Source organism: Henckelia pumila, chromosome 4 (assembly GCF_033568475.1).
Source record: "Henckelia pumila isolate YLH828 chromosome 4, ASM3356847v2, whole genome shotgun sequence".
Lineage (NCBI taxonomy): Eukaryota > Viridiplantae > Streptophyta > Magnoliopsida > Lamiales > Gesneriaceae > Henckelia > Henckelia pumila.
The window spans coordinates 125,170,485-125,183,095 of record NC_133123.1 but is presented as its reverse complement, the minus strand read 5'-3'; the positions used below and the strand labels follow the sequence as shown (position 1 = coordinate 125,183,095).

At 33.4% G+C, this 12,611-nt stretch overlaps 1 protein-coding gene across 1 annotated transcript; it reads right to left on the bottom strand.

Annotated features, from left to right (window-relative positions):
* Nucleotides 1–1,620: 1,620 nt before the first annotated feature.
* On the bottom strand, nt 1,621–2,364 carry LOC140861690 (uncharacterized). Its single transcript, XM_073264707.1, has one exon. It carries the CDS (start codon nt 2,362–2,364, stop codon nt 1,621–1,623), a length of 744 nt encoding a protein of 247 aa, XP_073120808.1.
* Nucleotides 2,365–12,611: the final 10,247 nt, after the last annotated feature.

Sequence of the window (12,611 nt, the reverse complement as noted above, 5' to 3'; positions counted from 1 at the left end):
TTCATTATCTAACATGTATGTTAGAAAATCAGGACCAAACGACTTTTCAATTCTTACACGCTTGCTGCGTCTTGGTTCCTCGTTGTTTTGTGGAGTTTCAGTTGTGTTTTCATGAGTTTGCTTGTTCGAACTTATTTATTTCTTTTCTTTACATGGAAAGATATTTTTAAAGAATACAACATTCCTTAACTCCATAATTGTGCCTTCATTTACATCAGAAATCGTTGATTTATGCTCTAAGAATCGGTATGCACTACTATTGTATGCATAACCAATAAATATGCAGTCAACCGTTTTAGGCCCAATTTTTATTTGTTTTGGCTTAGGTACTTATACTTTAACCAAACACCCCCATACTTTAAGGTATTGGTAAGAAGGTTTACGACCTTTCTACTGTTCATAGGGTGTTTCATCTTTTCCTTTGATTGGTATCTTGTTTAGAATGTGAGTTGCTGAGAGAATCACTTCACCCCACATGTTATGAGGTAAGCCAGAATTTATTAACAACGCGTTCATCATTTACTTTAAGGTTCGATTCTTGCGTTCTACAACGCCATTGGATTGAGGTGAGTAAGGGGCTGTCGTTTGATGAATGATGCCCGAAGTTGAGCAAAATTCTTCAAAAGGAGCCACATACTCTCCACCTCGATCACTTCGAATCATTTTAATCTTTGAACTTTGTTGATTTTCAATCTCAGTCTTATATTTCTTGAAAGCTTCGATTGCTTCATCTTTGCTTTTCAATAAATATACATAACAAAATCTGGTGCATCCATCAATAAATGTTATAAAGTACTTATTTCCACCTCGTGTTTGTACCATTTTTAAATCACATACACCAGTATGTATTAATTCAAGTGGCGTAGTACTTCTCGTGACATTATGAAATGGAGCTTTAACCATTTTCGCTTCAACACAAATCTCACACTTGTTTTGTGGATTTCTTTTAAACGTATGTATTACATTTAAATTTGCAATTCGTTGCAACGTATTGAAGTTAACATGTCCTAATCGTTCATGCCATAATTCATATCTTTCAAGAAAGTAAGCAGAACCAACAACTTTATTCTTCGCCTCAAGGCGGATAACATTCATTACATTTAATTTAAAGAGACCACTCTCTTGGTACCCTTTACCAAAAAATACACCAGATTTTTTCAACACAAACTTATCAGACTCAAACACCATTCTAAACCCTGCCTTGCTCAAACGAGAGCCCGAAACTAAATTCTTACGAATGTCTGGCACATGTAGCACATTTTTTAGCGTCATCTCTTTGCCCGACGTCATCTTCAGCACTACATTGCCAACTCCAACGACATCCGAAGTTGCAGAGTTTCCCATGAACAATGTTCTATCACCAACGGTGGCATATGTGGAATACATATCTTTATCGGCACAAATGTGGCTCGTAGAGCCGGTATCGATCCACCATCCTCTTGGATCATCCACCATGTTGGTCTCACAAATAACGGAACTTAAATCAATATCAGAAATTTCTAAAGGTACATACCTTTTTTGAACCATGTTCACTTGCCTTGGTTTCTGATTTTTGTTGTTTTTCTTTGGAAGTCGGCAGTCCCTTGCCATATTATTCGGTTTTCCACAGTTGTAGCAACTTCACTGAAATTTCTTCGCTTTCCCCTTTTGCTTTCCATCATGGGGGCGCTTCCTCTTTTGACTCATACTAGACTCTGCCAGATTTGCTTTGGCCTCAGTTTCCATATTTTTATGTGACTTGGCCTTGGTATTTCTGTTGTCCTCCTCGATGCGAAGTCTCACGATCAGATCTTCAAGTTTCAACTCCTTACGTTTGTGCTTAAGGTAGTTATTGAAATCTTTCCACATCGGAGGCAACTTCTCATTGATAGACGCGACTTGGAATGGTTCATTGATTTCCATCCCTTCGGCCAATAAGTCATGCAAGATGATTTGTATCTCTTGCACTTGACTCATCACAGTTTTTGAGTCTACCATCTTGAAGTCCAGAAATTTTCCAAGCATGAATTTCTTTATGTCGGCGTCTTCAGTTTTGTATTTCTTTTCCAAGGAATCCCAGAGTTTCTTGGCCGTTTTGACAGAGGAGTAGACACTATAGACAGTGTCATCAAGGTCATTCAAGATGTAGTTTCTGCACAGAAAAACGCTGTGGTTCCATGCATCAACAGCGGTCCTCCTTTGTGTGTCAGAATCGCCTTCAACGACGACTGGGGGATCCTCCTTGAGAAATCTAGACAGATTCAATGTTGTAAGGTAGAAGAGCATTTTCTGCTGCCAACATTTGAAGTCGGCACCAAAAAACTTTGGCGGCTTTTCTCCATGTGCGGGGGCAGAAGCGAGCGGTGTGAAGGATACAGTAGACATCTTCAGAATCCGAGAAATACAAAATTTTGTCTTGCGATTGTTATGAGGATGTATTCCGAATTCTGAAAAACTTTAATAACAGCAGCAACAATAGCAGCAAACAAGTCGAGGCGAGAGAAAATCTCTATCCGCAAGATGAAATTGTCCGTTAACAGTGCTTAAACGTTGGAGGCATCGTCTCTAAGATACAACGACTTTACAATCGAGATATAACAGCACAACAAATATCTCGATCTTCTTCGAACGAAAATATGTATGAACTTGACTTTTGTGAGAGATATGGATGAATTTGTAGAGAAATCTGATATATCACGTTATCAGATGTTCCAGATGTCTTCTCTGAGTTATAACTTATCAGATATATAATCAGAGATTCCAAACAATACGTCTTATGGCCTAAGGATGCACCCCATGACAGAAAAAGCCCATAAATAGACGCAACTTTTCGGACTGCAGAAGGCGCGCTCGAGCGGTAATATTTGACCGCTCGGGTGCCCAAATTTTGCCAAATTTTTGTCTCGCTCAATGGACGCTGCGCTCGGTTGGTAAATTTCCACCACTCAGTCGGCCAACTTTCCTCAAGCCCACTGTCTCGCAAGGTGAGGGCTGCGCTCGGTCGGTAGTTTCTTATCGATCGGGTGCACTAAGAAAAATAATAAATATTATTTTTTAACCAAATTTTATCCAAAAAGAATAATAGGATCAAAAGACCTCGCCGAGCCACGCGCGTGTGTGTTTGTTGCATCGATTAGCATCTTGCCCCTTTACAAAACATCGGTGCCCTAAGGCCCAATCCCATAATCCAAATTTGTGTTATTTATGGAGTTAAACACATTGAAAATATTCCAATGCGGGACAAACCAAAACAAGTTTTTCCTCCAATTTATTTCACCAAATTCAAACTATTCCAACACAATTCAAATAAGCCTTTCAAGCTCATTTCAATTATAATTCATTCAAAACTTTTCCAACATGAATTTAAAATGATTTTTTATTTTGCAACTAAACATATGATTCGTCAGTATTAATTATTTTATCCCTCATTTATTAATTTAAGTAAACACAACCTATATATTATATCATAATTCAATTTTATTTATATCATATATATATATATATATATATAGAGTTTCTTTCAGCTGCCCACCTATCATGCCCACTACCATGCCCGCCAATGATGTGACATTATTCTATTGGACTTAAAATTTATCACTTAACTGCAATAATAATAATAAAATTAAGAACGACCTTTCTCACCCCACCTTCTAAAAGTTGGCCATGATGCTTTGTACGTAGCGCATGCAGCTATGTCTTCAAATGATTGATATATTATATATACTAGCGCCGAAGCACACGCGATGCATGTGAAAAACATAAATTAAATGTTTTATCCCGTAATGTGTGATCATCATATAAAAAACATAATGAGTAAACAAACTGAAAAATGAACCAGTTATTTTCGATATTGATGTAAATTGTCAACTGCAATGTGAAAGAAAATAGTTTTATGTAGGAGAGTATTATGTGACTGTTATGCTAATGTGAGTGAGTAGTTTTAATGTTAGTGCTTTTTTCCATGTTTTAAATTTGAATTTTTTAATTGTGTTTTTTTATTATTCACAAATTATTGCTGAATGATTTGGTAATAATGTGGAGAGAAAATAATGTGGGAGATATTTGTGGGAGTGAAGAAAAATTGTTGGTTTATTCTTTTAGGTATTGTTTGAGAGAGTTTTTAAGAATCACTTTTTAATTTTTTTTAACAATATTTCACAAAATTTCAAAATTTTATTATAGAAAAACTGAAGAGTGCTTCTAAATGCTCTTCCAAAAATTATCCTAAAATAGTCAAAAATTATCATACATTATTATTTTTGTTATTTTAAATTTAACGAGTAAAAATGATGATGTGATGTCAAACATATCATACCAAATTCTGATTTCTGCATAGTCGAAACTTACTAATAATAAGCTAATTTCCATGACCGTTTTTCATAACTTTTTCTCAAATATTATAACCATATTTGGTCTCTCGTGGCAGGTCAAATCTTTTCCAGCATAATACCTCTTCCCTACACCGGCGATGGGTTTTTTTATTAAATAATATAAAATTAAAAAAGATTAACAAAAATAGTGTAAACTGGAGATGCTTTTGTATCTAGTACCATCTGGGACAGACTGTCCCGGATTCTCTGCCATGACAGTCTCTTCGGATTATTTTTTTATTTTTTTTGGTTTTATAAATTAAAAAAAAAATAAAAGAAGGAAGGAATCTGGTCAAACTTGACCAGACTCCTTTATTGAATCCGAAGCAGTCTGCTCCGGATTCATAAAGGTGTCATTATGACACCTTTAATTCACGGGTGAACAATCCCTTGCTCCCCTATTCAATGATTCAATATATATATATTGGCACTTTGCTCATTCTCCATGCTATCATTTTGTTTCGCATACCATCTGCTTCCTTCCTTGTATCGTGTTTCTTATTTTTAAGGTAAATATTTCTAATGTTCATTTTATTTTTGCTTTTTGTTAAAATTTTTAATTTAGTCGTGTGTTTTTATTTTATTTTTAAATAATGTTGCAGTATAATTTAATTCGGGGTTTGAAGTGTACGTGGATTTCTTCTCGTGTTTATTAAAGGTAAGCACCTATGTTTAATTTTTAGTTTGTTGTAATAATTTTTTTTGTTATGATTTTTATTTCGTTGTATATTTTGTTCTAATTTGTTTAAAAAATATTTTCTATTTATTAACATTAAATATTATTATTATTTTTTTGAAAGAACATTCATATTATTAATTTTATTATAATATATTTTATTTTAAATTAGAAAAGTTTATTAATGACTAGTGTAGTATTATTTCAGATTTATTTCTAATAGATATATTATAATTAATATACGTAATAAGAGATTTATGTAAAGGTGATTATTTTTTATTTTTGTTATTTTTTATAATTCTGAAATTATAAAAATATCTATTACGTATATTAATTCAAATATATTTATTAAAAATAAATAAATCTGAAAATACTACACTAGTCATGAATAAATTTTTCTAATTTAAATATAAAATATATTATAATAAAATGAATAATTTTGAATGTTAATAATTATTTTGACAAAAATAAGATGTAAATTGATCATTTTTTTTTTTTTTACTAAACTCTAGTGCTTATATTTTTTCGTAATACTATCCTACAAAAAATAGAAGCAAAAGTAGATATTTTTAATATATATGCATATATTAGTCAGTAATATAGTCTTAAAATTATCGGAAATAATTAAAATTTCTAAATTTTATTTGTAAAAAATATTTAAATATTATATTAATTATTAAAATTTAACTAGTTTTAATTTTCAAACCGGAAAAATAACTAAAATTACATATTATATATATATATAATAATTAAATTTAATAATACTAATATAAATATGTAGTTATTGAAATTACTAAAATAATAATAATAATTTGAATATTAAATTTAATTTTAAATATAGTGTAGTAACGATCACAATGTTATTGTTGAATAAATAATATCTTTTAGTATAATGATCAATAATAATTAAAGTACTGTAAATAATAATGAAATTAATTATAAAATTATTTATGTTATAGATCACACAATTAAATATTATTGATTTAATTACTTAAAAAAAATTATGTTATTGATTTAATTATTTAAAATTATATACTACAAACATTACAAAATAAAAAATAAATAAATTATCAATCATAAAATAATATAATAATAATAATTTGAGTAAGAAGATCTTGAATAATAGTAAATAGTAATTAATAAGCTAGTTATATTATTTGTCAGTATTGTTAATAATAATAAATTATGGTGTAATAATGACTTGAGTTAAATAGTTTTTTGATATGATAATCGTCAATTACTCAACATGATAATTTAAAAAACTTGTTAAAAAATGATGAGCATCAAATCAAGTTATTGAAATATGATAATTACACATTTTATAAAACGAGAACAACTTTTACTTTATTTTTTAACCACTTAAAATCTCACACACACTAATTCATACTAAAAATTGATATTTTTATTAAATTCTTATTATTAATAATATAAATGTATGTATGATGTTTTTATTGAATGTCATCGGTTATTTTTAGATATAAAAAATAATATAACTTACATCCATATTTTATTAATTGTAGGATGACGGAAAATGCAGAAAATGTATTGTATTTACAAGATAGACATATTTCGAACAATATCAATGTCGAGAATATGGATTCACTTATACCCCCACGTCATTTCGATCATTCTCTATGGACATTTTATAGTGAAGGAATTCACCATCGTGTTCGTCTATGTTTGGCTCTCATGGGTTTTTATGGTATATTACAGTGTGGACCCATAAAATATTATGATAATCACTTGCTTACAGCCATGGTAGAGAGATGGCATCGAGAAACACACACGTTCCACCTTTCGGTCGGAGAGACCACGATAACCCTACAGGACGTTGCATTAATTTGGGGTTTGAATATCGATGGCATTCATATCACTGGTGTAGATACTGCATACACAAAAAATGAGTTGCAGCAACGCTGTTTATATTGGTTGGGTTTTATGCCCGAGGCTAATAAAATCAAAGGTGGCCACCTTTCCCTCACCGCTATACGAAAACACTGTTTAGATCATATGATTAATGATGAAAGCACAGATGACGACGTTGTGAAATATTCTCGTTGTGTGGCATTATTGATTATCGGTGGATGTATGTTTCCGGACTCAGAGAGTTCTGCGATGAAGCTTATGTATTTATCATTTCTTGAGGACATCGATATGGTGAATACGTATAGCTGGGGTTCCGCTGTATTGGCCTATCTCTATCACGAGTTATGCAATACTTGTATGGAGTTGAAGAAAGATTTATGTGGGCCTCTCCAAATACTTCAGGTACTTGAATACTTGTATAAAAATATATATGTTTTGGTCAAATTGTTTTTAAGGGACATGTATATTGTATATCGTCGCAGATTTGGGTGTGGTCGAGGATTACACTTTTGACTCCGGATAGGGTGCAACAAAGTCATCTGGAATCGGATCAAGTTGCTGATGTGCTTCAGGGTCTACCATACCCACCTTTTGGCGCAAAGTATTCTTTATAGACATTTACTTTGTAATATGCTTCTATTATTTCTTATTAATGTCCTATTCTGCCTGCTTGTTCATATCATAGATGGAGGCGTGGGTTTTCATGGGTGCACACTGTGCGGCATTCTGTTCGTACAATGAGGGATATGCTTGACAGAATGGTAGATGGACAGGTAATTTGTTACAAAATTTATTTTTATAAACATATTTTATAAATTGTCTTAAGATAAGCATGATAATATTTGTACTTTTGTTTTTCGATAGTTTAAATGGACAGTATATGAGATGGAGTCACCGGAGTTGAATATGTACCTTGAGGGAAATAGAAATCTCTTATGTCGGCCTGCGTGTCCGCTGATAAATTTTGATATTGTTGAAATGCACCGACCAGAGAGATGTCTTCGACAATTTGGAATGCGTCAGGGTATTTCCCCACCCGCCACTAACTACGACAATTTTCACAAACTGACACGACAAGGGCGATCCGATTTTGATTGGGCCGCCTTTCACAAACAGTTTGTAGATATGTGGACTGATAAATATAATTTTGTCACGGGCGGGGAACTTGCCATATATGGTACACCTGACACGACGTTGGAGTATATTGGTTGGTACCGACGTATTTCTCATATTTTTGTATCTCCGATGCTAGTACCTACGACTATGGTTGGATACCATCCGATAAGTGGAAGCTACCGACAATTTTACGTAAGATTTGTTACGTTAATTTTTCTCATTATTTTATTAAATTTGAAAACTTTATTTTTGTTTTAAGCATGTTCAACATTTTATTTCAATTTATAATATAGGAACAACAATATCAACGACATGGTCATGCATCTACGTCGCAACCTCCAACGTGGGCACGAAATGAGAGTGAGGCAGGAACTTCAGCGAAGAACAATCCTAGGTACACGCAAAATTTTGGGTACCCCGGACCTTCGACAACAAATTCTACATTTTACACTCCGTCTGTGATGTCGAGCTATGAAGGGTATGATCGTGACTTCCACACCCCATATGCTGGTAGTTTTACCCAGCTCCTACAGAGTGACTTCACACCATTCATGCATGACATACGCCCTCGCTTGAATATATCACCAATCACATTTCAAGAATATTCTGATACACCAATAAGTAAGATGACAATGAGCACGGTTGGTCCTAGTACAACTCCTGTGCGACCACAAACAGAGGGAGACGAGGAGGAGGATAAATATTAATAAAAAAATTATTACAAATAAGATGTGCAACATAAGTTAATTGCAAAATATATTACAAAACACTTAATATCCAAAAAAATAAAATTACAACAAAGAAATTATTTGGAGGATAAAATGATAATATGTAGGTTTCATATCCTCAAAATTTATCCCTCAAGTGTCACCTACATGTAGTAAAAAGAAAGAAAAATATTAACAGTTCATGGTAAAGTATGAAAACAATTTAAATATAAAATTTACCTAATGAGAAGTGATAAATATTAAATTATTATGTCACTGAATTAAATTTTAGATAATATCTCACGTACCTCCCACGTCTCTCTCTGCCAGATGATTGATCCATCTCATTTCTAATGTGGGTTGTGTGATCTCTACCGACCCTTCTCCTCTCTCGTCGAACCGGATTGTGTTGTAATTGGAAAGTCGGTTCATCCCAATATTGTTCATCATGTATAGGATAGAATCTACCATCGTAAGTGCTCACATATTCGCTAAGTGCGTACCATGTTTGTACAAGCTGTGCAGGATCTAATCCAAACCATTTTGATGCGCATATAACATGTGAACAAGGGATTCCAAATTCTGTTGTCTTCCCGCAAGTGCAATCACGAGTAGAGATCTTGACAGCTTGTATGTGATGTTGACTCCCTGGTCTTGATCTTGTCGCAACGGATGCTGTCAGATCCCTTTGGTCAAATTGTACAACTATGTTCAATTGACTTTCTCGACCACTTCTCAAATTTTTCGCAAGCAAAATCGGTCCAAGGCTGATGTTTTTCCATCATTTTCTGACTTCATCCCTGTCTTTGTATGAAATATTGCACGCATCGTTGTAAGGTTAACTCCACTATTGCGGTAATAGGTAGACGGCGAGCTCCTTTCAATACACTATTTATACACTCAGACATATTTGTCGTCATTACCCCGCGCCTCCATCCACCATCATGAGCAAATGTCCATTTCTCTTTTGGGATGTTAGACAAATAACTGAAAGCTGCTACATTTTTTGACTTTATTGCTTCCATCGTAGCATTGAATTTCCCTATTTGATGTTGTGTACCTGCTTCCCAACATAAGTCTTTCAAATGAATATTTTTGAACCTATTATTGAAATTAGAACACACGTGCCTCAAACAAAAACGATGGACACCACGAGGAGGTCAAAAGTCAGGGAGATTTTGAACCGCACTTGTTAAACCTGCATGCCTATCAGTTATAAGACACACTCCTCTGCAACCTCTTGTCACATGTTATACAACGTTACTTAAGAACCAATGCCAAGACTCGTAAGATTCTTCATCGACTAGCGCAAATGCCAGAGGCAAAAACTGGTTATTAGCATCCAAAGTCACTGCAATGAGCAGTTTGTGCTTGTATTTGGTGTACAGATGTGTGCCATCAACACTGATTATTCTGCGACAATTCCAAAATCCATCTATACACGGCTTGAAAGACCAGAATATAAAGTTCAAAACTTTTTGGGGATGATCATTTTGTCGAAGGTGCTTCCACTCTACAATAGTTCCTGGATTATACTTTGACAGAGCACCCATATATTTAGGAAGCAATGATACAGAGCTTTCCCACGTACCATATACGATCTCCACTGCACGCTTCAAACCTTGCCATGCCTTAGCATATGATATCTCATACACATATTTTCCTTTGATACTCTCTCGGACATACTTGATCTCATATGCAGGATCACAACGCACAATTCCAAAAAGTGTGCCTGCTACCATATTTATGTCAAGGTTGTGGTGATCTATGCCCACTTGGCTAGAAATGCATGTATGCTCCCCACCATACTTCGTGATCATGAAAAAACCTATATTCTGTTTGAATGATGCTCGAAGTCCCCAACCACAATTGCCACCTGCAGAAAAGTTCTTACACTTGATCTTCCATATTTTTGGAGAACTTTGGACGACAACATATTCACGTCTTGCAATTCGAACAGAAAAATCCTTCATAGATTCCATTAATTCAGTTTTGTTCTTGAAAAACATTTTGGCACAAAGTTCAGGCCTTGCAGAGTCATAGAACTTAGTCCGTGATCTAGATGATAGCCCAAATGAATCTGGAATTTGTTCATCATACACTGTGTTGAAAAATTGAGGAATTTCTCGCATGACGGGACCTTCACGAGGAATGTTCTGTGCAAGTGTTTCCCCACCATAGTTTGGGACATGCGATGATGTGCCCTCATCCTGACGTGCGCCCTGTCCTGCATCCATGATTTGGGCGTCAACTTCACATAGTGTGTTGGCACGATCATCTTCTTCCCCATCACTTGATGCTACATCAGGCTCACTATCACTACTCATTACATTATGAGAACTGTCAGCAAACGGATCATGTGCCTCTATAATATTTCTGGTAATTTCTTCTTGCATATTTGCTCCCCTGATATGGTCATCAACCATATTTTGCGCATTGTGAAAAGATCTTGGGTTCATGATACTCGGTCCTGTATCCCCGTAATTTAAATCCAACACTCTGGATGTATTGAACCCTCTAGGAATATCTTCTTTTGTGGGATTCTTGATATGATGACTCCAAGACCGTGAATATAAATCCCATGATAGTGTTTCGTTTTGGACCCATCCGTGGTCTTGCTCCGTGGAAACCATGGTGTGATGATCCCAATTGCCTGTATCAGTTCCAGAATACAATTCTGTACCTGCGGCATCATTGTGGCGTGCATAAGTTTGTGGATGCTCATTGAAATCCATTGTACTCAAACCTTGTGTTATCCCTGGCATGAACGGCTCATTATCACAGCTTCTTACCTTATAAGATACTGGAGATGATTCAACATACAGGTAAAAACAATGTAGTAGCGACGAATCAAACATGAATTGTAGACTCTCATCATCTGTGATGTACACATGCTCTTCGATATGACGAGTCATAACTTCATAAGAATATTTTGTTGATAGTTTAATAGTGAATTGTGATGGATCTATTTGTAGGAGGCGGTGAACCTTATTCACCAACTGAGCAAATGTAATAGAACGTCGGATTTTCATGGGCCTAGTTGCTGGTATGCTATATCCGACCCTCTCGTTTTGAACAATAACATGACCACCAAGGTACAATAATGCTGGTATGCACATTCATCTCTGTGGTCAACAAAAAATATATAATATCAAAATTAATTATTAAATTACATATATTATTGTTGATGTTCACAATATAGAATAATATTTTTTCTAGGTAAGCAAATTGATAATAAATTTTACCAATAATAATATAGTTAATTGATAATATATTACAAGAAAAATGTAGAAAATAATATATTTTTTATTTTTTAAAATATATCTGCTCTAAGTATACTACACAGAAAAACCAGAAGAGAGCAACGAACAAAAAAATAAACAAAAAACTTGACAATTTTTTTTAAATACTATATAATTTAAGTAATTGAAAATTCATTAAATTTAATATTATTTAATTGTGGTGAAAATAGTAAAAAATAATTAAATGATTAATTAATAAATATATTTTTAAAAACAGACTACAGAAGTAAAAACATAAATAATTTTTTGGTATGTTGGAATATTAAATGATTAATTAATAAATAAATATATTTTATAAAATATGAAGAGTATTCTTTACATTTCAAAATTTATTCAATCATGTTGTATTTTATTTGGGTGCTAGAAATGGAAAATAATAATAGCATTTATTTTTATGTTCTTTCAATAGGAATCTATAAATAATATAATATCTAATCTCAGAATTATAATTTTAACATTTAAATATTTAAATTAAATTTTATTTTTATTAAGTATACACCATATATAATCGTAATTGTGATCGTGATCAATTCACACTTGTACCCTTTAATTAATGGTTTTTATATTTAGCAAATTAACTAATTGGTTCAATTCT

What these genes read in the sequence shown, in the direction of transcription:
- LOC140861690 (XM_073264707.1), bottom strand. Translation starts at nt 2,364, where the DNA reads ATGTCTACTGTATCCTTCACACCGCTCGCTTCTGCCCCCGCACATGGA.